General features: G+C 41.4%; 1 protein-coding gene across 1 annotated transcript in view; it reads right to left on the reverse strand.

Annotated features, from left to right (window-relative positions):
- The window catches only part of MAP2K4 (mitogen-activated protein kinase kinase 4), a 70,763-nt gene that overhangs the window by 468 nt on the left and 42,943 nt on the right, over window positions 1-27,352 (reverse strand). Inside the window, exons 5-12 of the mRNA XM_010843186.1 lie at window positions 18,022-18,141; window positions 13,429-13,548; window positions 11,011-11,062; window positions 9,160-9,287; window positions 4,679-4,756; window positions 2,362-2,510; window positions 1,279-1,324; window positions 17-118 (exon numbers count right to left, since the gene is read on the reverse strand). Of these exons, the coding sequence (XP_010841488.1) occupies window positions 17-118; window positions 1,279-1,324; window positions 2,362-2,510; window positions 4,679-4,756; window positions 9,160-9,287; window positions 11,011-11,062; window positions 13,429-13,548; window positions 18,022-18,141 (795 nt within the window). The remainder of the gene's footprint in view (window positions 1-16; window positions 119-1,278; window positions 1,325-2,361; window positions 2,511-4,678; window positions 4,757-9,159; window positions 9,288-11,010; window positions 11,063-13,428; window positions 13,549-18,021; window positions 18,142-27,352) is intronic.

The raw sequence follows: 27,352 nt of genomic DNA on the forward strand, positions 1-27,352 counted from the left end.
ACATCAATCGACATACATGGGGGAGGCTCGGGGTGGCTGGCATTTGATCCAGGATTTTACACACGTAGCATGCGACCTCGACGGCGCGCTCCTCATACATCAAAATAAAGGGGTGTTTCTGCAAGAGGATGGAAGACAAGAAAAGACATGTGATCAAGATTCACATCAGAGCTCGGAGGAACTGTTCCTGCAGAGATCCAGCTCTGCAGGATCCAGCCAGGTGGAGCTGTGAAGGCCTGCAGGCAGGCAAGCCAGGCTGGGCTCCACATACACAGGTTAGTGAGATACCATACACGGTGTTGGTGTGGCTGTGTTGGTATGGTGCTGGTATACCCCACACCCCTGGCTGTGGGGTCTGGAAGCTTATCTGCATATCAGGGCCCCTGTGTTTTTCAGCACAGATCAGAGCTGGAGCCTCTACTGCCCTCCAAGAGCCCAGAAGCACTGCATGAGCCCCAGCTGCCATTCCTCCTGGATGCAGGACGTCCCCGTGAACAGCAGAGGGACCTTACGGCAAAGTCTCCGCTGTGATCCTCTGACCCTCCCCTCAACTCCGAAAGAGGCTCAGGAGCAGCTCCTCCTCCTGTGTGCTTGTGCCTGCACTTTCCAAATGCCATGGCTGCGTATCTGCCTCCCAAGCCCCCTTCTTCGTCCTCCAACCCCAGCGATGTTTTTCTCCATAGCTTTGCTAAGTACACGGACTCAGTAAGCTTAGTCAGTGCTGGGGTGGACCAGAGTTTCACCTAATACCCTTGGAAAGCTAGACGCTAAGAGTGACAAGTGGGTTTTTTCCTAAAATACTCCCACATTATTAGGTCACAGTACTTTCTTCATTCCCAGGGCCAAGGCCAGATCTGGTACTGCTTAAAAAGCCCCAGTTCTACAGAAGGGTGAGAACTTTCAAAGAAGCGGGAACGGGCCATGGGACGTAAATTTGCACGAGAGCTTTTAGTCAAGGCAATATGAACACAAAAATGGTTACAGACGCGTCTTTGTCGCACACACAGGCTGGGAAATAGCTCCTGAAAGCGAAGGTTAAAGTTCCTTGGGGGTAGTTTTTATAACGTGCTGAAGCCAAAATTTCCCATCAGAATCCAGCTAGTAAATTAGTAGGAAAATCAGACACAACTTTTGTCCTTCCAAATCTCCTTGTTTTTAAACATCTTTAAAACCGCTCAGTAAGGTCAAGCAGCAGGGCCAGCGGCTTGCTCAGTGAGCCTGCGTCCTGGAGAGGTCAAGTGTGAGGAAACACCTCCCAGCCCAAAGGCTCAGACTCACCAGGAGTTCTTTATACTTTGGCCTTTTGGATTCATCCTTCGTAAGGCTAAAATAACACAGAAATTAACAGCATTAAAATGGAGACACAGTTACTCGAGTATTTTTATTTTCACAAGCAAAAGCATCACAATAGGTCAGGTTTTTTTTTTTTCCTTCAGATACAAAGTCACAAAGCAGCCAAGCTGCCAAACATAAAAGACAGAAAAACTTCAGCAATCTGGACCACGAAATGTTAAAGTCTTAGAGGATCTAAAAAGAATAGAGAGAAGCAGCATTCCCAGAAAGAAAAAACTGAGAAAAAGAAAAGCATTTTCAAGAATGAAAAGAAGAATATACAAAACACTCTAGCTCTTTGCTCACAAATGTATCTTACTTCTAAATCAAGTCAGATAAACAGAATAATTATCAAAAACATTCAAATGATAACAAAACAGGTTTTATTTAAAATACAGATTGAAATAGTACAAGGCACAACGGTACTCTTGCCACATCAGTATGTATCTATCCTTACGTGCCATACACACACACACACACACCCACACATTAAAAGATGAACACAGAAAAACATCAGGCATGGGGTTCATGCGTTCCTTGGCATAAGATCTCCCTGAGCCAATGTATGGTTCTACCAGTCGAGCTCTGGGCCTGACCCGACTATGTTATGTGTTTATGTCACCACAGAGACCCACTCCTGAAAGTCTGACCTGGTAGGATATTAACTCGGTCAAAGTGTCCACAGGATTCTGGTACAAGTTCACTGTGAGAACCACACCAGAGTAAGAGGGTGAGTCTCAGGGAGGCTGTATCTCTTGTACAAGGTACTCGAAATCTGGAGGCGGCAGCTGCTCCACCACCCACATCTGCTCTTCCTTGGCGCCTGAGTAGCAGAGTAAGAGTGACGCCCCACCAGGATCGCTGGGACCTTCCGTGTAGCCACAGTGACCAGAGTCCCAGCTCAGAGGACACAGGGATACAAATAAGCCCTCCTTCCCCAGTAAAAAGTACCAACATTGCTAAGAGGAAGTAATTACCTCACCGCCCTTTCACCACATGGTTTTGAGTATTCATAAGTCAAAAACTCACCACAAGTTGACAAAGTTGATGAAACTTGGGGAGAACTCCCTTTCCTCAGAGTTACTCAGCTGTGGAGGATCCCCTTTCACGACTTGTGTTAGTTGATCAAATACACTATTCCACTTTGGATAAGGAAAGCGGCCAGTGGCCAATTCGTACTAAAGAAAACACAGAGGAAAAACAAAATACGCTGGACATTATTTGTTACTTCACATTACAATTCTAAAACTCCTGACACTCCTGAAAAAGGCTTGAATCAAATCAAGGCGAGGTTGAGGTACGAGCTTTCAGAATGTCTACAGGCAAGTGGAAGTGATACTCAGAAATCAGGATGGCAAGTCCTCACCTGCCCCAGGTCATATACATTTGTGAACTGTGTTCTCATTTCCACTCTGTTTGGAGGGTAATGGAAACCCAGAAATTGTGTGCTTTTCCTAAGAACTAGGTTTAAATCTGCAGCGTGGCCTAAATGAACCCCATTTTATGTGCACTGACAGGTGACTGATATGCGGAGATGGCCCCAAGCTCATCAGAGACAGCACGTGAGAGGGTGCGCTATCTAAGACAGAGCTTCCTCGGCTGAGATTTGATTCTGTCGGTCCAGTTGAATGTCAAAAGTACTAGTTTCCACCATGAAAGCAAGGCGATCAAGCAGACATAAAGCCACCCTCCAAAAGGGAGCCGCCGAGGAAAGCCTTCTTCCCCAAAAAATGCTCCCCTAGCTGGGCACTGTCCGCTCTACACAGGGCCTCGGGAACCAGGCCGGTGGGCACGCACACAGGCACACAGAAATCCACTCCTTCACCTGTGGTTTCTTGTTGATGAAAATACAAATGCTTGGGAAGAAGCAAACCTCACTAACCATTCATAACAATGGGAATAACTGCATTCGATTCATTTCTGAGAACAGGTTTTAATAAGAGAAGGAAAGAGCAGGATGCATGTTATAAGGTGAAAGACTTCAGATCTCAGAAGTTAATTTCATCTCATCCTTTTTACACAATTATGAGAATAATGCCTATGAAAAGTAAATTATAAAGCAATTATAAGTACTGAATGCCTTGCTTTTAAACAAAGTTTAGCCAGATGTATTAAAGGAAACTGCCAAAAAAAAAAAATTCCTATGTTAAAACTTTTCACAGACAAAAATTTTACCTTTACGGTAAAGTAAAAACTTGCTTTCTAAGCATAACTGGCTTGGACACTGATGAATTTTTCTGAATACTGAATATCCTTATTCTATGCAATGGACAGCTGTTTGCATCCTTCTATGCAAATAGCTGTCTCAGTTGGAAACTACAAGTCTTGCTCCAGTCACCAGACCTAAGAGAGTCCCAAGTTCCGTGTTTTCTTCTGAGTAACTGGGAAGGAATCCTTTTCGTCAGCAGCTTCATGCTGAGAAAAGACTCCTGGAGGTGTCCCCCATGTTTGGTCACAAGGGAAGCCGGATGGAGTCTTGCGCAGAGCTGAGCTGTCAGCCTGCACGTCTCTAGACAGACAGTTCAGTAGGTGTGGTGCCATGACTCACCAAGGACAGCTCACAGGGTGTGTGGGCCTCAGCAAGAGGATCTTAGTACATACAGTGCTGGTGAACAAATGGAGACTGCTTAACAAGCTCCAGGAAGACTCTCCTGCCCTGAACCTGTGGTCTTGGTGCTCTGGGGTCTTAAGAAGATGGCGGGGAGATGGCAGGATAAGTTCTGGGCTGCCTACCAAAAAGGATATAGTAACCTCCCCCACCCTGAGTGATAGAAAATTAACATCCAATGTGGAAGAAGCTGCTCCGTCTCAAGTCAGAAAAATGCCCCTCAGCCCTGGTAAAACAGCACGCACAAGAAAATAATTCTGAGACTTCAAAACAAATCTTGGTATAGGGAAATCAGCAAATAAATATATTTTTAAAATAGAACCGAAATTTCAATATAGCCCAGAAGTGAGACAGTTCTTTCTTGGTTGTTCTAAGGCCGGGTGAGCCGGCCTCCTGCTCCTGCTCTGAGCGTAGTTCTGACTCCGAATATCTGTGGCCAAGAGATCCAGAGGGACTGCATTAAAGAGCCCCAGGAGCTTCACAGACCCATGAGGGAAACAATCAACTCTAGCTTGATTTTTAAAGTAAAAACTTGTTCTCAACAATTAGAAAATATAGTCTCTGCAATTGCAGCCATGGGGTGAGGGGTGGGGGACAGGAAGAAACAGCAATATAAAAATCAAAGACTGGAAGACACAGGATGTGTTCTTAAGAGTGGTGGAAGACTGGTTAACTTTTCTTTCATTTCTAAATTTCTCGTCATACCCGCACAACAAGGCAGAGTCAACGTGAACTTACCAATGTGATCCCCAGACTCCAAACATCAGAGCGGACATCGTAGCCTTGGCGTGACGCACTTGGGTCTATTCTTTCAGGCTGAAACACAAAGAGAAGCCACGTCATTCACGACGCACACACCCCAGGCGCAGGTAAGGGAAGCAGGGCTGAGTAGGCAGCCAGAAGGCCAGCACAGTCCTCGAGGAACCCATGCCCAGGGACAGACAGGGAGGAAGAGGACGTCAACATTACACTGAAAACAAACAACAAGGGAAGACCCAACTCAGGGGCTTCCTCCATAAAGGGAAGACAAGGCTAACTCTTCCCCCTAAGGATTCACAAGGGTTTACAAAACCGAAGTTGAGAACAGACGAAGGGAGAAAGGGGAAGAAAAGGAAAAAACAAAGAATTACCATGGGGCCAGATTAGTAGTCAATAATGGTAAAAAGAAGTGGGGGGTGGGGGGTGGGAAAGAGTAAGTCTTTGGATCTTATCCCTCTTTGCTTCAGTGAATAAGGACACACTACAATATATTTGAGACACAAAAGCAAATACAAGCCAAATTTATTATAATTGCTCTACTCACTCTTCACCATAAAGTTAAATTTGTATTTCTATCAAATAAAGATATTTGTCCAACTAGTCTAACTGTTACCCAAATTAAGGCACTGCCAGTAGTACAGTATATGATCCTATCATAAAACCAGCAAAAGTCAGTGTTAGTAATTTCTATGAAGGGAGCATCTTCACATTTTCTTGAAATAAGGGACCATTATCCACAAAGAGTGTCAGGGATGGAGAATAAAAGAGAGAGAGGGTGTCAGTAGCACAGAGCTGACAATAGAGCCTTAACTAAGACTGACAGTAACTGCTGTTGAAAGAAATGTCCAGGGAAGCACAATAGTCACTGTGTAATGTTCTCTGCCTGTCGGCAACAGTTAGTTTGGAAACCTATGCATTCTGTTTTGGACAGAGTACTATGTCGCATAAATATTCACTGGAAGCTTTTCACTTTTACTTTTAGTTGTAAATATATGTATCTACCTGATAACATACATATTACATAATAATCCCAGATAGTCAATCAAGAAAGAAAATACTCCATCCAACAACAGCAGAATACACATTCTTCTCCTACTCACATGGAACATTCACTAACATAAACTATGTTAGTTTATGTTAAAACATAAAACACACTTTATGTTAAAAAACACAAATCATGCAAGGCATGTTCTCAGACCACAAAGTAATTATATTAGAAATCAATTAACAGAAAGAAAACCTGAAAAATCCCCAAATATTTGCAGATTAAACAACACACTTCTAAATAACAACACATAGATCACAGAAGTCTCAAGAAAAAGCTTTAAAATATTTTGAACTATATAAAATAAAATGACAATGATATATATATATATAAACTATATATGAACTATATAAAATATATATATAGTTCATATATATATGAACTATATAAAATAAAATGAAGTAATCAGTGAAAGTATACTTGTTTCATTAGGGCCAAGACCCTTAAGTTACAAAATAACCTGCAGATTTTGTTAGGTAGGGATGCACATGTTTCTGTTCAACAACCCCCAAAAGTTATTTCATTGACCTGGAGATAACTGGCAATTTTATATTTTCATTAGACATTTCATTCCAATATTCTTTCTTTAGTGACTGTAAATACTGAATTATGCAAACATTCTTTGAGCCAGTTTCACCAAATTGCCTGTCCAGTTTTCTCATGAATGAGTTAAATACATTCTTGATACATGTTCATTCTTTATTTGTATGTGTAATATTTTTAAAATTTTGAGAAGTATTCTTTGAGAGGAGAAGACACTTCAGATCCACGAAACGAATTAAAGATCCTGTATCCTAAAACTAAGTAGGAAGTATGGGTTTGAAAAACAAAAAGCTTTTTAAAACCAACACATCTGGGCAAACTCCAGGAGATGATGAGGGACAGAAAAGCCTGGTGTGCTGCAGCCCATGGGGTCGCAAAGAGGAGGACATGACTTGGTGACTGAACAACAACTCAATACGAAAATATCAACTTAGAGAATAGGGTCTGTAACACGAACCAAACAGCAAAAAAGTAATAGATAAAACAATTTTATACCTAAAACATATAATTTGTAATAAATATACAACTCAAGTTACTCAGTATTGAAGTACATAAAATAAAAACCAAGGAATAAGGAGAAATTGACAATCACAATGTTATCAAATTTTGAACTCAATTTTTTTTAAAGAGGCAAAAAATGCTGAACAAATGTAATTAGTAACACAGAACAGACCTTTTCCAATATTTCTTTTTTTAACTGATCATTTATTATGCTAAAAAAAAGAATTTTAATATGTGCCAAAAGGCAGGAACGTACATGCTAAAAAAAGCAAGGAATAAGCAAGAAGATTAACATGAATCACTTTGTACTAGTTAGCTATTCGTGTAACAAAGCACCTAAAAACTTAATAGTTGAAACCAACAGACATTTATTATTTCAGGTTTCTGTGAGTCAGGCATCAGCGTGTGTTTGTGATAGGGGTTCTGACTCAGGGTCTCTCATGAGGCTTCAGTCAAGCAGTCAGCCTGGGCTGTCGGCCTCCCCGGGGCTGGAAGACGCATCACTAAGCTTACACACAGTTACCGCAGGGAGTCCCTGCTCCTCAGCACATGAGTGTCTCTGTAATGCTGCTTGTTGAAAGTCTTTACAACATGGCAGCTGGGCTCCCCTCAAGTAGCTATCCAAGAAAGAAAACAGAAAAGAAGCCACCTGCCTCTTTATGACCTGTCCTCAGAAGGATGTGTTCACTGCTGCCACACGCAGTTCATGAGAAGTAAGCCACTGAGTTCAGTCCACACTCAACGCTGCACTCAGTCACCACCTTTCGAAGGGAGGAGTATTTACAGAGACTGGACAGACTCTAAACTACCACATACTTGGTACTTAAAACACTTCAGTAAACAGCTCTGACACTTAAAACAATAAGAAAAGCAAAGCACGCGTATGTATACACATGCACATGCACCCACACATGTGTGATGCTAAGGAAACAGTAAAACTTCAGTTTTCATATAATTAGCTATCTTTCCCAAAGACACCTGGCCAAGATGGAGTTCAGCCTCAAAGAACAGAAAACTACACTAGCACAATGGTTCTGAGTTCTGGGGAAAATTTTCTGAGCTCAAGGAGGTCAAAGTTATGTCTTTGATCACTAGATGATCAATACTTTAATGTATGAATAAAGAGAAAAGAATTTTCCCAATTTGATTTTTAAAACTAGCATAACCCATCTAATATCTTTACAATGTATACTATAAACCAATCTCAAACGTTTTTGTGTAGCAATCATAAATACTAACATGGCACATGTAAAAACATATTAAGCATATCAACTATGAACCATGTAGGGATCACCTCTGGAATGCCAGCATGGTTCAACCACTGGAAATATACGTGACTGTGATGTGTCATGTCAACAGCTACACAGAAACATTTCATCATATACTGAATGATGCCAAAAAGGCGTTTAATAAAATCTAACAGCCCTTCCTGATTCTTTCTTATCTCTCTCTCATACACACACACATTCTCACTCACAGATACGCACATATACTTAGTAAACCAGAAAAAGACATTTGCCTTCAAGTCAAGCAACAGATGAATCCAACTATCACCACTGTCAATCAACAATGATCTAATTCTAGGCAAAGCGAGAAAAATAAACACAAGTAAAAAAAAAAAAAAAAATATATATATATATACACACACACACATATATATGATTATAGGTAGGTAGAGGGATAGATATGAAAAAGATCAATAAATATGAAGAAAGCAAAGGCAAAAATTATTACAGAATGGTATCTTGAGTACCATCTGAAACCTATTAAGAAAAAAGCTATGAGTATTTTAGCTGGTTATAAAATAAACCTATCAGTGTAAGCAGCTTCCCTATGTATCAGCAGGTACTGTGATGCTCCAGGTTGGGAAACCCCTGAGGCCTTCACCCTTGTAAGTGTCAGTGAGCTTCCTCCACCCCTAAAGACTCTATGAGACATACTGAGTTCTGGGAGGAACCTGTATTCCCATTCTCCTCTAACTGGAAATAGCACCACTTACATTACCCATGTTTCTACTACAGTATCACCTCCTACAGTCGAGACAACATGCGGGGAGGGTTGGTCTAGAAACACAAAGAGGCCTTTGGAGAACTAACTAGAATATAATGAAAAAACAATAATCAGAAAAGACCATATATGCTAAGTGCCAGGCAAGAAGAACAGAGTAAGACCATGAAGCAGGAGTTCACCGGGAAAATTTTGACAAGTTTCATAGCAAAGTTAGAACTGAGTTTGGTCTTCATGGAAGAGGCAAATACTCTAGTATAGTGAAACTGCGTGACTAAAGCGGATTCCTTGCAAGTACAGCACCAAAGGGCACAGGCTCTCTGTGCAATGACTGTCAGGCAAGAAGGCTTGGACTTGCACTTACTGCCATGTAGGGCCTGCAGCCAGCATCTCTTGTCTTAGCGATCGAGTCCACGAGCTGTCCACTGATGCCAAAGTCACAGAGTTTAATATTTCCACTTCTATCCAGAAGAATATTGGAAGGTTTGATATCTGCAAGACACAGATGTCATTCAACGTTCAAGTAATTAATCAAATGAGCTATATTTTGAAGAAGTCCAAGGAAAAATGTTGGAAAAATGTTAGGAAACATAAGTGATCAAGTCCGTAAAATTCAGATAGATAAGAAGATGATAAAATTTTCTGAATGCTAAAAACGCATTATTTAAAAAATGCCTTATATTAAATTTAGGCATTCTATAAAGTTTTCTTTGTTCTCATCAAGAGACATATTCATTTACTTGTTTCAGATTCATTACTGAACAGTCATAACATGCACAATACTAAGCTACTTTATGAGTGCGAGTGAGTGAAAGTTGCACAGTCGTGTCCGACTCTTTGTGAGCCCAAGGACTATACAGTCCATGTAATTCTCCAGGCCAGAATACTGGCGTGGGTTGCCGTTCCCTTCTCCAGAGAATCTTCTCAACCCAGGAATCAAACCCAGGTCTCCTGCACTGCAGGTGGATTCTTTACCATCTGAGCTACCAGGGAAGCCCAAGCTACTTTAAAATACATGTCAAAGATGATACAACTAAATGCAAAGTACACAAATTTTAAACCCACAATTTTGTTTAAGTAGAGCTTTATCTAACTAAGAAGAGTATCCAACCCAGTACATTCATCAGACCACAAGCTCTGGGGTCAGAAAAGCAAAGGTTTGAGCCCTAGGTCTGATATTCACAACTCTACCTAGAGTAAGCTTTTGAACTCTCACTTAGCACCCATGATCCCCTTGTCTACAAAATATAAGCAACAATTCCTAACAGGGTTGTGGAAAGGAAAATACCTATTACACAGTGAGTGCACTTTTCTGCACACATGGGAAAGCTAAGTCCTTTTCATTTGTTTCACCAGATTTTACACAATTTGGCCACAATGGCCCCTAGGTTACCACCTTCTCCTCACTGACCGTCAACTAATTCGGCCAGTTGGTGCAAACCAGCTAGTTGGCCAATTCTCCCCCTCACTCACTAATTCTCTGCACCTTTCTCAATCTTTCAATCCATTTCATTGTCACTGTCATGGCTCTATGAATAAAAAGTAAGGATAAAAATAAATATAGAATACAAAAGTATCTGTCTATAACTCAGAAGGTGATCTACCAAAAACTCCAGAGAAGAGTGCTTACTGTCACTGACACAGCTGACTGCTTATCAAGCATCCGCTCCTAACCAGGCCGTCCTTACTCTGGGGACTTCGGCTTTACTGGGATCTCCAGCCTCCAGTGTAGGTCCACCCATACCTCCAAGCACTGAGTCCTGACTGGCCTGAGCTTATCAGGGTAGACTAATGCTTCTCACAAGGGACTCATTTAGGTGAGGGCATGAGGAAACTCGGGTGAATGAGACAAGAGAAGATACTAGAGAGACATAAGGAAGATTTCTCTGCTCCTAAGACAGCCACATGAGGAGAGAAAGCTGCTTCTTCAAGGAGCCGACACGTCCGGATGTTACACAGGCCCTGCTTCAGCTTTTACTCCCCTGAGAATGGAGCCGACACATTAAGGAGAGCAGAGCCAAACGGAGAGAGCTTCAGCCTAACCACTGCGCTTGGAGCCACCCTGCCTTTGGACTCACTATGACAGATAATGAGTTTCTTTGAACTTTAAGCCAGTTAATGGGCTTTTCTATTACTTGTAATCAAAAGCACTCTAATCACAGCAAAAAAGCTAACTGACCCTAGTTGGTAAAAAGGCTGCTACAGTCATACCCACCTCTGTGAATGATTTTCAAGTTTTCTTTTAAGTGGTTTAGTGCTTTCACAGTCTAGGGAGAAAAAACAGAGAAAGACAGGACAAGCCATCAGTTTCCTTCTAACCAAACAGCATAGCAGTTGGTCATAAGTTACAGCTCAGGTAGGTCTCAGCTTCTTTTAAGCTGAGTATTTCAATATCCTGTCCCTGTTCTATGTTAACTGAAGATGCTAAATTATGATTTTAGATGTGAAAACTTAGCTTTCTTTATATACTCTTCTCTGACAGCTAAAAAACAGGTAACTTACCAATTTTAAAATGAGTCATTAAAAAGCTGTAAAATCTTTCTCATACCATCGAACTTTTCAAGAATAGATATTAATATATTTAATTCAAAAGGATCCCATAGTCATGGTTCCTGTTTAGCACGTTTTTCCAAACTCTCACACTCACTCACCCTCACTGGATATGGAACCTGCAAAGTTATGTTTGCAGAGCCAGAATTTATCCTACTGTTTGATCACTGCTCATGATCAAGAAATCAAAGATTTCTCAAGGATTAGAGGAAACAGACTTGAATTAAAATTTCTACAGTCTCAGACTAAAAGAGAAGTGGCAAACTAGCCAACCATTAGGAAGGTCAAGTCTCCACTGCCATCAAGCCATCAAGGGTTAGAAGAGCGAAACACAAGCTCAAATGTTTCACACAGCCAGGCTTGTTCAAGGGGCTTTTAACTAGCAAGAGGGATTTAACACAAAGTAATCTTGAATGTTGTGCTTAATATAAAAGATGATCACCAGGTCTAGAAACACAGGCAAATATGTAATAAATGATTTATTAGTACATACTACATATATTGTAATATAAGATAAAATCATTTTATGTCTTCCAATTTCTAGATCATCCTGTTATAGAGCGCTTAACAGCTGCATTCTAGGGTCTGGCTGCCTGGACTTAAATCATTTACACTTACAAATGTATGAATTTCACAGCAAATTAAGTACTTAAACTCTTCACGCTTTAGATCTGTCATCTGCAAAAAGGGGGTTACACTATTTACCACTGAGAGTTGCTATGAACATAAAATGTCATGAGATCTTGGCCTGACACAAATAAACACTCAATAACCATAAGCTATTATTATTCTACTGTTATTCTATTATAGTAATTATGAATAGCACCAAGCTCCAAAATAAAGCTTGGTTTGGTATATTGGAGAGATGACTAAATTGAACAACATAAAACTTCATATACCTGTCTGAATAATGAACAAGTTTCTAGTATAAGGTTGTTTATACTAGACAGCTTCTTTTTATAAAATTATATGAAAGGGTATATATCTTAACATTTAGCTCATAAAACATTTAAATTAACCATTAATTCAGATAAATAAATTAAAATATTAACATGGGATCTATGAATCTTAATATTATAATGACTAGGTTTAATCTGACTTTTTAAAGCCCAATTATACACACACATTTCTTACAACTAAAAAACAGTTCAGAGGCTATCTATATACTGCAATATTAACCTTTAGTGATTAAACATATAAACTGACAATTAACAGCAGACCATACTGGATGTGGAGGAGGCAGGGAAGAAAGAGGAGATTACATGAAACCAGAAAACCTATTTTACAGTTTCCTATAAAGTTTAGTTTACACATCCACTAACCCAGGTCACCATTAATTCAGATTCTCAGGGGTTTCTAAGAAATCTTATTAATTATACCCTATTAAAAATGTTTTACTTTTTATGAAAAAATTGTGAATGACCTTTGTTAGCTACAAGAACAAGAAAGAAAATGGTCGTGAATTCACTTTCAAAACTATAAATACATAAGCAAAACAGTACTTCTTTTCTTTTTTTTGAACTATGGTAGTTATTTTATCAAATTAGTAGTAATGTTGGTAACTGAAATTGCTGGTCAACAATTTTAGTTTAGACAGAACAGCCCAAATCTTAAAGCAAAAGAAAATAGACTTGGGCTAAGAGTTTCACTTAAAGAACTTCAGGGAAACTGCTGCAATTCTAATTAATTTAAGGAGAACTGTAATAATATAACCTATTTAAAAATAGTTAAAGTAACAAGGGAAAGAGGAACAGAAAATTGCTTTTTTTCTAGCCTTATTTACAGCACAATCTATTATGGCTCACTACGATTTTAATGACAAGAACACTGCAGTATTTACTATTGAAATGTACGACTTCAATATGTACTTTTCAACAATGAAAAGTATCTGTAGATCGGTACTTTGAAAATTGTTCTCTTGACTTATTTTGTTAATGACCCCACCGAAGAGACTTTGTCTCTTTTCCTTTTACAAATGATTTTCCAGGAAGGTCAATAACATTCTGTGAAGGACATTCATAACTCCAGCAGCATCTTTATGCAAGTATATATAGCCCGAACAATTTGAAAACCAGGTACTTACTGCTAAAGTGATTTTGCCTAAAATTTCTTCTGGAATAACATCATCTAATACACTATATACATATTTGTAAAACTTATCAAACGAGGTAGACATGAGTTCCATGCAGATCCAACAGTCACCCTACAAAATAACAGACACAAGTCACTCTTACACAGCTTAACATTAAGCACACCTTTCCTTCACTTAAAACAGAAATACAAAGGGAGAAGAATTTTTTTTTAACTTTAAATGAGTGGTAATTTTTGTTCCTTATTAAAGCCCTGGACTGAATATTCTCATGTTCAAACACAAATTTAGTTGCCCAATTTTCTCCACTCTTAATTTTAAGGACAGGCACAGTCTTACATAGAAAACCTTTGGATTTTCATGAAATTTTCAAACTTTGCCAAAATTAAATATAAAAATAGAAAATATGTGGGAAACTGTTCTCACTAAGAAAGTAAACAGATTACAGTAATCTTGAGATATTATGTCAGCTTCTCAAATTCATAAAAAAGAAAGAAAAAAATATACATAAAGTGAACCCAATGCCTAAAGTCCTCGCTCAAACACTACCTTCTCAGTGGCCAAGGCTGAAGATGCCTGATTCCCAGGCAAGTCATCCTCCTCACATCCCGTTACCTGCTCTACTCGTAGAGTGCTCCCCATCTTCTAATATAAAATACCATTCTTCTCTGCTTATGTTTCTCACTCATCTTTCCTATTGGAACACATACTCCACCAGGACAAGGGCTCAATAAACACGCCTTAAATGAACAAATGCTGGCTATAACCACACCAAACCATTCAAAACCTACTGGCAGCGCTATAGGGTGTTTTAAACCAGCCTGAATGCAATTTGACAATAAAACAAGAGAAATTAAAGTGCCTATACTCTTTGATAGGCTCACTCCCTGACTAGAGACCTAACTTAAATAGTTCATAAATTATAAAAGGAAAAAAGAAACAAAAACAAACTAGAAACCTCTGAACGATCTCACAAGAAAAAGTAGTACATTATTAAAAGGATTAAATACAATTATTTTGAAAGCCATACAGCTCACTAGGCGTACATGAGCAAACACGACTGTGAGCAAACACCATGTTTACAGCGCTGCCAGCTGTGTGCACATGTAAACAAGGACTACAACGCACCTGGAGAATGCAAAGAGATACTGGGATGATGGCAAAAACTACCTTTACAAAATTCTGCGTGTGGTTACTAATTTTTGGATCCAGATGTATCTTCAGAGATTTTCTCGTACAGACCTCCCACCCCAACACTTGGCCCGGATTATTTGAGAGATCAACGCCTGCTGAAGTAAAGCGGCTTGTTCGGAACGACACTGCTAAACAGTGACACAGCCGTAAACAGAATCCAGTTGACTTAACTCCGCTCTCCTAACAACACCTACAGTGCAGGACACCTCATTTACATGCAGAGAGCGCACACGCGGTCATGACTGCTGCGATGAACAATCTCACTCTTAAAACAGAACCGTCTGCTACCACAGTCACGCAGCTCCACACCTTGTAAAGCGTATCTGACACAGGGAACCTGCACTTCCAGTTATTCCAAACCTTCCTCTTGAGATCTCTTTCTCCTTTCAGTGCTCTTCAGCCTTCACAAGAGACTAACACTATTAACCTAATACACACACACGAATTTATTTTTATCTAAAGACACCATTTCAACAGATTTACAAGAATTTCTTAATTAGAGAAAAAATACATTTAACCCACCTACTTAGAAAAACAGTGAGGAGGGAGCTTAACTGCAGTAACAGTAAAGTGGGAAAATCACTGTTAAGAGTGTGAAGGCCTGATGTACTCATTCAGGCTCTCCCACTTTCTACTTGCATCAGCTTGGGCCCCATCAACTCCACATCTATGAAATGGGATAGCCCCATCCTCAGTGGACTCTAATGAAGATCAAATGAGTTAACTTATGTAAAGCACAAAGTAAAGTGCCCAGCAGGGGTTAAAAACAAGAGTTAAGATAATGAGGGGAAAGGGGGAAAGGATGGAAAACATAAAAGCAACCAAAAGACAAAGAGCGATCATGGAATGAGGGAGAAATCCTCGTACTTTCTAGGGCACATAACTAATGGAAATGTTTTTTCTCCTGGCAGTTCCTTTGAGCCATAACTGGGGACAGTAGCAATGAGCTGCATTTACAAAAAAAAAAAAAAAAAGAGGAATAGTCAGAGCTGCCTCAAAAGGCACTGACAGCAACATTACTTCCATGTTCAAGCAAAACACAGGATGACCACACAATTGAAACACAAAAATAAAAATTACTGAATGTGGATTTACTGAACAGGAAGGTGGAGGTTAGCGAAATTTAGCTACTAAGATCAAGATAAGGGTTTCAGAGACAATATCCAGACAAAACCAATAACATAATTTTTATATACCAACTGGAAGCACCTAGAAAATGAAATGGTTAAAAAGACACCGCTCATTTGGAAAGGAAAAAACAGCTGGGAATACATCTAATAAATGAGGCAAAATGTCTAGCCAGCTTAATCAGGAAAAAATAAATTATATACAAATCATATCAGGAGTGAGAGAGAGAGAGGGAGGTAACATCACTAAAGATTCCACAGGTATAACAATGATAGCATAGAGCTGTTATGAATAACTTTATACCAACTAACTTGACAGGTTAGATAAAAGGCACAGATTTCTGAAAATATAATCAAACAACCAAGTATCACTCAAGAAGAAACAGATAACCTGAATAGAACTCTTTGAAAGAAACTGAACTGCAAAATATTAACAATTATGCTGAGTGAAAGACAACAAACTAAAGAGTGGTACATGCTGTATGGTTCCATTTACACAAAAATGCAGAAAATGCAAATCAATTCACATGGCAGAAAGCAGACCTGCAGTTGCCTGAGGACAGTGGAGTAGAGAGGAGTGTGCATTACTTATGGGCCACAAGGAAGCTGAGGAGAGACGGGTGCATTCACTATCCTGACTATGGTGATAATCCCACAGTGCAGCCAACTGTCAATTTTACTTCCATAGTTACACTGAAAACGTGTGTGTGTGTGTGTGTGTTGGGGGCAGTGGGGAGATGGGGGGAAGGAAAGGGAAAAGATATGACAGAGGTAGGGTCAGAAAGGGAGGAGGTGGCTAAATTCAGCCAATGTCACTGCCGCTTATATAACCTGTGCAACATGAACAAAGTTCCAGATTCATCATCTTGCAAACAGAATGCCAGTGTATAACACTTCAGTGCAGGGTGCAGCTCTGCGTCTGTATACTGGACTATGTGTGCCGATGTGACTGATGTAACACTATGTGAAATGGGGAAGAAAGTGAACAAATTCAACAGACCAGGTCATAAAAATGAACACTCAGGTCAAAAGTACAAGGGTAGGAGAAGCAGCTAAGGAAGTCTGGAAAGAACTACTTAGTGATTAACTTAGTGATTCAACAAAGGGATGGCAGTATCATGAAGGAGAATGCTACCAGTTACTATCATCATCTATCAAGAGTACAGAAAAATGCATAAAAACTTCAGGACTAGCAAAGAATTAACTGTCGAACCTCTAAGGTCTTCTCTAATTGTAAGAGTTCATATTTCCATTAGTACATACTTCTATTTAGTGTAACATTCAGTTCAGTCTTACAACATAGTACTTTTTAAGTCAATAACAATAACAAAACCAAGACTATACTCTGTGTGACCCAGACCCAAAAAGGAGAAGGGGTGGGACACATTTTTTTCTCACCAGTTCATAACAAACCCGCCGGTACCAGCTCGTCCTAACATTTTCAAAATGAGAATGAGTATTTAAAATGCTTAAGAGTTCAGCTCAAGTCCCATTCTTCTAAATGAACATCACAAGCGTGTGACAACTGTCCAGGACACCACATGTATTCACTGATAGCTCCAGCTCTACTTCCTGACTCACTTCCTGCTTTAGGTAGCAAGGTGACCAGAAGCCAGTAAGTATGCTGAGAGCTGGAGGCAGAAGTGATAACCTACATCAGGACACAGAATAGGCAGAGGCCAAAAGAGAAACATGATCCTGAAACCAAGAAATTGAAGCTCTAGTTTCTATATAAAAATCTAGAAAATGGAATAAAATGAAAGGATTTCTACCATAGCTGTTAATTTCCCTGTCTGACGGATTTTACTCAGGATTGTGGGTGGACACAAATAAATGCTTGTGCTAAAGGCAGATACATGTGATGACGGAAATGAATAAAGGTTTAAAAAGGGGATTTGGGGGTACTGAGGGAGCTCAAGGACAAAAGAGATAGATCTAAAAACAGTAACATATTTAGAAGCCAGTTGATGTGCCAGGTTCTTAAAAAACAGAAAATATTTATAAATGAAGAAGGAAATATGTCATTCACAAATGACAGTCAAAAAATAACTAACTAGCTGAAGTATGAAATTCACCCCCAACCCAAGGAACACGAGCAGCAGAAATTAAGAGTAAATTACCACAGTGATATACTAAAATGTTGAGAAATCAACATATTACTAATGTAAGGAATTTAACTGAAGATGAGAATCAAATGCTGCCATTCTCTTACTTATTCTAAGTAGCTGTCCACTGGTCAGCTAAGACCCACATGGCCTGTTCCTACCTCTCGGAAGAGCGCGCCATAGAACTGAACAATGTATGGGCAGTCACTGCTCCGCATCACTACATCCAAATCCATGAGGAGCTGCTTCTGCTCTTTTTCATCCACTGTCGACCGGATTCTCTGAAAAAGACGGACAAAAGACATCACAAAAACACAAAACGACAAACTAGAGAAAAGCCACTTCTGCAAGATTGAAAATTTCCAAGCAAACTTCACAAATACTAAATAACCACACACAAAAATTATAATCTTCCTTATAAGAACAATTTATCACTGAAAAACACAATAGCACTTAGAAAAAAAAACCTGCACAGTACGGCCCTTAGGGATGCTTTGAGGGACCCAGGCTTTTAACCACAAGTGCTCTCTGATCACGGTGTTAGGAATGCAACCAAGTTGTGGGGCAGTGAAAACCAGCCCCACATGTAAAAACAAAGGACGTCCTGAGGAGCCAGCCTTGAACCAGTTCACACGGAACAATCCTCAGGAGTTCTGAGGACTCTACATACTGTTAGTCACCATTTCAGAACGGTATGGAAGCGAGGCTTTCAGTGCAAGAACGGCCCCCTTCGCTCCCCCTGCGTCCTTACGCCCAGCCGCCTCCTCCTTTACACGTGGAAAACAGCCCAGAACAGATACAAGTGAGAACCAGCCCCCAGGCTACAACCAGAGTCTCCCAAACCCTATACTGGCATTCCCCCTTGACCACACTTTCTGTATGTTAGAAACAAAGTTCTACCTGACCCTCCAACCCATGACTCAGACTGCAGGGCACATAACGTGTGGAAGCAAACCTGGCAGTGAGGAAGCAGAAGGCTGTCTGTCTGCCCCTCAGGTGACGAGTCCCGCTCCATCCCCACGCCCCCTCAGTACCGTCTCTGCACAACACCAGCAGACAGCCACAGAAGACCAGGACCCCGCCTCCCGTTGCCCACCCAGGATCCGTGCTGAACACGGAGATGTTCAGAGGGCAGTTCCCACTACTGACAGCAAAGAAACAGGTTCAGAAAGTGTGAAACAGTAACAAAGTTAGAGGTTCACGTGGAGGCATGCAAACAGCTGCTGTTCTCATAAAAAAGTTTACAATGTCACACCGCGCCACTGTGAACAATACACAGCACATACTTACAAGGCAAGTTAGTATACAAAAATACACAAGGTAGCAGTTAGTCTTCCAAAGACTTCAAGGCACGTGTCCTCGCTCTCGAAAGGGATGAAGGCAGTCAATTACAATTCTTGAGTGCATTTTACAGAAGAGAAGCCAGAGGCACAGAGTATACAAGATGTATTTCACACGACAAGACAATAAGCAGGTATATAAGGAAAAGAAGTCGGTCTCTCATTTTCATTTTTCCACACTAAATGAAGAACTCTATATATTCCAAATACAAACAAATTTTATTTTATAACTTAAAATCTATAGCCTGCTTGCTAGCTACAGTACCTCATACCAAATAAAATTTACAAATTAAAATTCATCTTGTATATACTGATTTTAAACTCTTACACTGAATGTCCTGCCCAGATAAATAAGAAAGAAAGAGAAAGAATGAAACATAAAAACAAGTAACACTGATACTTTTAAAATTAAGAAACTCCGCACCCCCACCTCCATTTGTGTATTTTCATAATTTGGAGAATAATATTCTTGCTTTTATATCAACATTGGCATAATGTCTGCTCAAAAGAGATATTTTTGAAAAGTCAAATTAGTCCAGAAATGTAATTTATATTTGTTCAAAACACTGATAATTTTTATAAACATTTAAATTATATTAACTCCTGTTTTAAAAATATAACTTTTAAAAGTGTGACTTTCCTGGTAGCTCAGGTGGTCTCCTGCAATGCGGGAGACCAGGGTTCAATCCCTGGATTGGGAAGATCCCCTGGGGAAGGAAATAGCAACCACTCCAGTATTCTTGTCTGGAAAATGCCATAGACGGAGGAGCCTGGCAGGCTACAGTCCATGGGGTCGCAAAGAGTAGGGATACAACTGAGCAACTAACACTTTACACTTTACTTTAAAAGTGTAGCTGTGGAAATACTAATTTGGGAAAGTAATTCTTTTAAAAAACATTTAACAATCCTATGTTTCTAAATTTAAAGGACAAAGAACTAATGCTACTGCTAAGTCGCTTCAGTCGTGTCTGACTCTGTGCGACCCCATAGACCGCAGCCCACCAGGCTCCACCGTCCCTGGGATTCTCCAGGCAAGACCACTGGAGTGGGTTGCCATTTCCTTCTCCAGTGCATAAAAGTGAAAAGTGAAAGTGAAATTGCTCAGTCATGTCCAACTCTTAGCTACCCCACAGACTGGGGCCCACCAGGGTCCTCCGTCCATGGGATTTTCCAGGCAAGAGTACTGGAGTGGGGTGCCATTGCCTTCTCCGATAGTTAGAAACAAATAGGAAAGAAAAAGCAAATGACCCTCTGGTTGGGAAAGATTTTGATCTACTGAAGAATTGTCACTATTAACAGATTTAAAGATTTTTTTTCACTTTCACTATTTTTTTCTACTTTTCTATATTTACAAGTGTAAACATACTAATACACACACTTACAAAACACTGTTTTAGAAGATGCCCTCCTTGCTAGTTTGTTTTTTCTTTCCATACACTGGTTAGATGGCTTTCTAAATTTACAATAAACCTTAGTAGTTATCATCAATATTTGGCTCTTGAGGACCAATTTCTAAAAACGCTGCTGCTGTTGCAGAAAGGATACATGTTACTACTGAACTGCAGGCCTAACTGAAGCCCCAGTATCTGACTGATACACAAGATTATTACTAACCAAACTGGAGACAAAGCTCCTGGCACAGCTATAATTTGAAGTTGTGAGCATGGGAGGAAAACCTATTCATCTGTAAAATATTCTTGAGCACTACTGCCAGCGTAGAAGAGAACCTGTGGCTGCTGGAGAGCCTGCTGCTCAAACATGAACCAGATTCTGCTCCTGGACACTTGTCCAGGAGCAGAACCTCTGCACGCTTTCTGAACATCTCGTCCAAGTGACGGGCAGAGCAAAGGGAGCGACTGCTATTATATCCCAATTCTTTGAGACTGACCAAGAGCAGCTAGCTCTCAGTTATACTGAAGCTTTACGGTCGCATGGCAACATTTGTTATATGTGAGCAATTAATAAAATAAACTAATTCAAAAGGCCTAAAGGACTCAAAGAGGGGATTAACTATAAGCATACATCTCCTACAACAGCAGTAGCTTCCAATTAATGATTTTAGTTCATAATTCAGTAAGTGATTCACGTTGGAGAACACTTAAATAATCAGTGAGTCATGTGACAGAATACTTAGTAATAAAAGTCCCTACCAGGAAAGTTTTTCTAAATGAACATCAAAGCAATGTGTATGGAAAAGATTTCTCCCATTTGAAATAAGTAAGTGGAGCATGTCAGGGAGAACAAACTTCCCTCCCCTTATAAAGCTGTCCCTTCACGAGGACGCTGGAAATGCAAGCAGAGGTGAAGCTAACCTAAATTCTCTTATAATTTGAATGTTTAGAAATCCAATGTGCTGATAAATGCCTCAAGTTACAAGAAATTTTCATTTACTGATATCAAAAACTTAAAGTTAGATAAGGCGCGACTTCCCTGGTGGTCCAGCGGATGCGACTCTGCGCCTCCACTGCAGGGTGTGCAGGTCCAGCGCCTGGTCGGGGAACTGAGGCCCCACACGGCACGAGGCACGGGATCTCGGGCAGACTCTTCCACAGAAACTAAAGAGGGACAGAGTGACGGTTTGACAGCATTTCATTGAAAATCTAACAATGAAGAGGACAAGGACTTCTTAATCAATGTAATTGTAATAAACGTATTTTCAAAGTGTCCACTTTCCACAAACACGAGCACTGCTATGCCAGACATGCAACCTTGTTCATGACGCTTTCCCTGCCAAACGCTCCTCCTAAGGTTAGTATCTAAGAATAAAACACAAAGGAGACTCCCCTGCCACTCAGTGGCTGACTTCAGATCAACCTCAGTTAGTGAGGTGGGGGCTAGGGGAGCAAGGATCACATTCAGATCCCCAAGGCCCCCTGGATTCTTACAAACATTGGCTCCTTACAAAGAAATAGGCTGCTTTCCCAGCAGCAACGTCTAGAATTCACTTCAGATGCAAAGGCAGAAACCCCAGAAACCACTGCAGAGCATCCGTGGGCTGCCCTTTTCCTCTGAGCTGCAGGAAATCCTAGGCATTCTTAGTTTCCTCATTTCAAAACAAAGATTCTCTGCCCCACAGAGGCAGCAAGAATCTCAGCCTTCGCTGCTAGAGTCTATTAAACAGATCACACACAAAAATGTCCCTGATACCTCACAATACTGTCACTAATAAGGTCAAAGAAGATGGCAACATTAGCCAAAACAAACCATTTTTAAAAAAGGGAAAACAAAAAAAGTAAATGTAATGCTGATCACAAATGCAAAACTGCCTTTAATGCCAAAGAATAACAAATTGTGTGTGTTGAATCATTCGTTTTAAATTACGAAAACACACACTTTTACTAAGGCAGGAAGAAAGAATACCAATTCTTAATTGCAAAACCATCCAAGTCCTTCCCCACCTAGGAACTGAACAGGCGTCTTCCATCTCCCGCATAGCCACGTGGGTTCTTTACCACTAGCGCCACCTGGGAAGCCCGTCCAAGTCCTTATAATCTATTTAATGAACTTTCAAATGTATCTTGATCAAATTAACAGCAGGACCTGCCCTTCTTCTCACTGAGAATACTGAATTCCTTCTACGTATTTCTGCTGTGCATCATCAGACAACTTGTGAGATCAGTTCCAAAAACACGTGCTACCTCACCATGGGACGAGCTGCTCTGAAGACAAGCTTGATATGTCTTGACAAGTGTGGTATCATCTTCCCCTTCACTAATGACAGCACCCACATGTAAAGAGCACACTGTTAACCTCAGCACTGAAGTACGTAAGGGCCTGAAGATCGTAAATGACAGATCACCACTTTGGGAGCCATGACAATACAGTGAGACAAGAGAGAAATCTGATACACAGTTTCAGAGGCATGGTTGTGAGACAACAAAGAATGGCAGAAAATGTGCAGAGGTGTTATCAAACATCTCTCTCACTTAAGAGAGAGGTGCGGTAAGACAGGCGCTTCTCCAAATAACTATTACATACAAGCTGGGATACAGTCCTACATCACAATTCAGTCGGGTCAGTCAAGTGAAGACAAAGGCTTTCAGAAACTAGGTATCCAGAGTCCTCAGAAACACTGAAGGGCTGATTAGATTCACCTAGAGCGACCATTTCTAAACCATCCCACTTGGACACCAAAGGTTCCTCAGAGCTGTCACCCCAGGGGCTTCTGACATGGATAGGCATCACAACACACACCAACCAGAAGAGCACAAACACATTACAACTCCGCTCCATCACGACAACCAGAAGAGCACTAATGTGGTCTACTGTATTTGCTGGGGTTTACATACAATTCTGTCAACAGAAAGAACCCACAGCCAGCAAAACACTGGGAGCAACAACAAAAGAAACCATGCACACGAGGAGTTCTAGCACCACAGCACCAGGGACTGGGGGGCGGGGCGCACAGCCCTGCCACTTCCTTGGGATCCACCCTCCCCGGAAGTGCTCCACGACATGTTTCACTCACAACACTCAAGCAACATTAGCAACATGAAATCATATGGGGCTATCCATTTGGTCTTCCTAATAAGCCCCCTGATCTAGCCAAATGAGACCTTAAGACACTGGAATTCAGTCTCAATTCAAAAAAAGATAGCCATGGCTTCTGCATCCCACAGGTGATCTGGATAATCAAATACTAGCACTGTGGGCCTTTGAGAATCAACAAAACTACCCGCAGTGGCAGGGAAATGAAACTCAGCCCTGCTCTGCAGACCCCCACCTCCTCCCACAGCAGCCCTGTCCACACAGGAGGCCTGCAAGTGAGGAGATCACGTGGGCCAGGGAGGGCAGGGCTGTGGGTGCTGACACCGCACGTGGAGGCTCTGGCCCTTCCCAGCAGCCATCGGGTTAACCTAGGTCTCAATTCTAGGTCAGGGACACTGGCGTCAAGATCTAAATACCAAGGAGAGGCCAGAATGCAGGAATCAAGATCAGGTTACCAGCTCAGATCAGGAACAATTAAACCAATGCAACAGGAAAGTTGGAAGAGTAGAGAAAAACACTGAGGGTAGAAGGAACAAGTCAGGCAGATAACCAAGAAATGGAAAACACCTGAAACCCTTCAATGTATGTACGGTCACATCAGTAACTTGGTGTGGCCTATGCAGCAAATTTCAAAGAGCCGGTCTGTTTTCCTGATCAACCCAGATAACTTCTCAATTAGAAGACTCAAAGCTCATCTTAACAATGACAATCCTTACACCTCCCTACCCCACCCAACGGTCAGATCAGGTCCATTCTCCATTGAGATGAGAACCTGACGCCCCTGTTAACCCCACTGCCTTCCATCTTCACTCTCTTTTATTCCCCCTCCCTTCCATTTTCATTCTTTCCTACTCTCCCTACAAACAAGAATCGGGCAAGCTCCTTCAAGAAGTCAATCTGGACCTACCAACAGGGCAGCAGTGGTCCAGGCCTGCATGAGGTCGCTCCTCCGGCCATTGGGTGGCAATCCTAGTTAGTCGTCCGTCCTTACTCCAGCCACAGACAGCTCTTCTTGATTCTTCCCTCCAGTGTCCCTGGATTTGCCTGGATCAGATTCTGATCATCTGGGACTAACTCCGCTAGGGGTTTCTCCCAGATCTGAATTTCTCTAACCCTGACTGCTTCCTCAATTGTTTGGTCTGAACCCTGGGCTCCTTCCCCGGACAATCAGCCCTGCCAGAGAGCTAAGCACACACCTACTTCCCTCCCAGAGGATGGTGACTGCGTGTCTCATATGTTCGTCCAGTGGTTATTCCACCATACATTGGGGCATGAAATGTTATTGCAGAGGATGCCGATCCAAGCCCAAAGGGCCAGTGTCAGAGGACGTCCTTCCTGACCTCTAAAAGACCCTGTGGCAATACATTCCCAAAGTGCGTCAGACGACAGTGTGGAGTTACTTCAAGTGGCCATCTCATTTCCCTAGTGTGAACCGCTGTCTCACAGTTCCTTTAAATCTCCATATCTCAGAGCTAAACCCAGCGCTTGATCAGGAATAGAGCTGTCCATGTGAACAGTCACACCTAAATCCTTAATCACACAATGCCTCTGTGTATCTGTACTTGTCGATCTGGTCTGTGAGCCGAAATGAAGAGCACATAGACTCTCTCAGGTGTGAGGAAAAGCTAAGTATTTTCAAAGAGACCAACAACAATACATTTAAAATGTGCAGTTATGGCCATGTATCAGTCATCAAACGGGTGTCAATTTTTAACTACATGAATGCACAAACACTTACTCTTCCATCATTATTCGAATTCACAGATTCCAATCGTTATACTCGATCAATACCCTGACTGGAATGGCACATTATCCAGTTCAACGAGAGTGTGGCCACGTCTCACTTTTTCCTTCTTTTTAAGTTGTCCTCCCAGCAGCCCCCATGCTAAATTATCATGCTTGCTCGAGAATTCAAGGTGATAGAGAGACAGTGTCAGCTGGTGAGTGCAGATGTGACAGGCATCCATCTGCAGGTCCCGAGACCGCCTGAGAAGCGTTTCTCAGTCAGATGACGGACGGCAGACAGTTTCCAATTTTCACTCTTAAATTCTTCCAAAACGTGAGTAAGCATTATACAGTTGCAAATGTCAGCAAATTAAAATGAAAATCTTCAACATCAAAATGAAGGAACTTCTTTGTGCACCTTTAAAACGCATTAACCATGGCTACCGTCTATCCATATTACCAAAACAGATCATGCTGCTGATCAACAGAGTGAAGCACAGACTGAAAAAAGCAGGACATAATTATTAAAAGTACCTTCCCTGGCATCTGGGAGAAAAGTCTAGAACTTCAGTTTACAGGACAGTTTTTCCTTCAACCTCTGCCATGTAAAAGTGAGTGTCATGCACGGACAGTACATAAGAACAATGCAATGCTTGTGCAGAGCAATCTAAATAAAATGACTTTCTTTCCACTCACACTACAGTGCACAGCATAAAGAGAAGTTATTTTACATTCCAAGGAAAACAACATTTAATTCAACAGATAATCCAAAGCAGAGGTTCCAGCCTGTGCATGTTGACAGGTCTGTGGTTACATGCAAAATGTTTATATGTAAGCATCTTCCCAAGAAAAAGTCTATAGTTCTCACCACATTGTAAAAGAAATACGGCCAAAAACAGGTTAGGCTCCATAGGGAGAATCCTACAATTTCATCCCACCATCAATTTTTCATTAGTTTTACAAAACCAGCAAAGAAAACTGCTCAACAGTGATGGAGGCTAAAAGAGAAACACCTCACTCACAATAAACTTCAATACAGGAAGCGTTTTTAGATTAATGTGACACAAATCCACTCCCAAAAGTCAAGCAGGAAACAGGCAACTCCTCTCATCAAGTCATTTTGATAACCTCTCAAATCAGGGGGCTAACAGGAAGATGATTCGCTTAGTCTGTCTGCAAATCCATTCTCAGTTCTTACAGACTGGGAAAGTATTTGTTCCCATAAGAATTTTAAGTCCGATGAGAGTGTGGCCTTATCTCATGTTTCCCTTTTTCATTTTAAATTGCCCCCAGCCATCATCAATTTTCCTGAAATATCTTACAGAGAGGGAACATTCAGTTAAACATCTGAATGAACAGATGAACAAACTACACGGACATGGGGAGTCAGGTGGAAACTATCGGCTCCTCCCAGGTGCCAACGTCAGCCTGCCAGGTACGGTGTGCGGGCCGATCTGCACGTGTGGCCACTCAAGACAGTCACAGTACTGACAGACGCAACAGCACCATCACAGAGGACGCGTGTCAGCACGCCCTGGGCGCGGGGCCTACGGAGTGGAGACGACATACACACAGAGCAGCCGAGCCGGTCAGGACCGAGTAAGGTTGAGGTTAGTGGCAACAGCATGTGCGTGGTTTCCGGGAAACCGTCAGTGAGCCTGCTGTTAGCCCTAGCCCCGCACCCCGCCCAACCCAGAGCGCAGCCTCCTCGTCCGGCTCCCGCCTGGCGCCCCGCAGCACCGCCCAGGTCCCCGGGGTGTGGCCGCCCGACCGGAACTCACCTTGGCAGCGGAAGGGCCTGGAGTTCAAAACACGTTAATGCATCATGCCAGGGGTGCAAGGAACATGCACAGGTCACAATTCATGTTTCCAGAGGAGAGAAAACATGCTAGCAGTTAAGAACACCGCGCGCGGAAGAACTGGGAGGAAGAGTTGTGTG

This window comes from Bison bison, unplaced genomic scaffold (assembly GCF_000754665.1).
Source record: "Bison bison bison isolate TAMUID 2011002044 unplaced genomic scaffold, Bison_UMD1.0 scf7180017864180, whole genome shotgun sequence".
Classification (NCBI taxonomy): domain Eukaryota; kingdom Metazoa; phylum Chordata; class Mammalia; order Artiodactyla; family Bovidae; genus Bison; species Bison bison.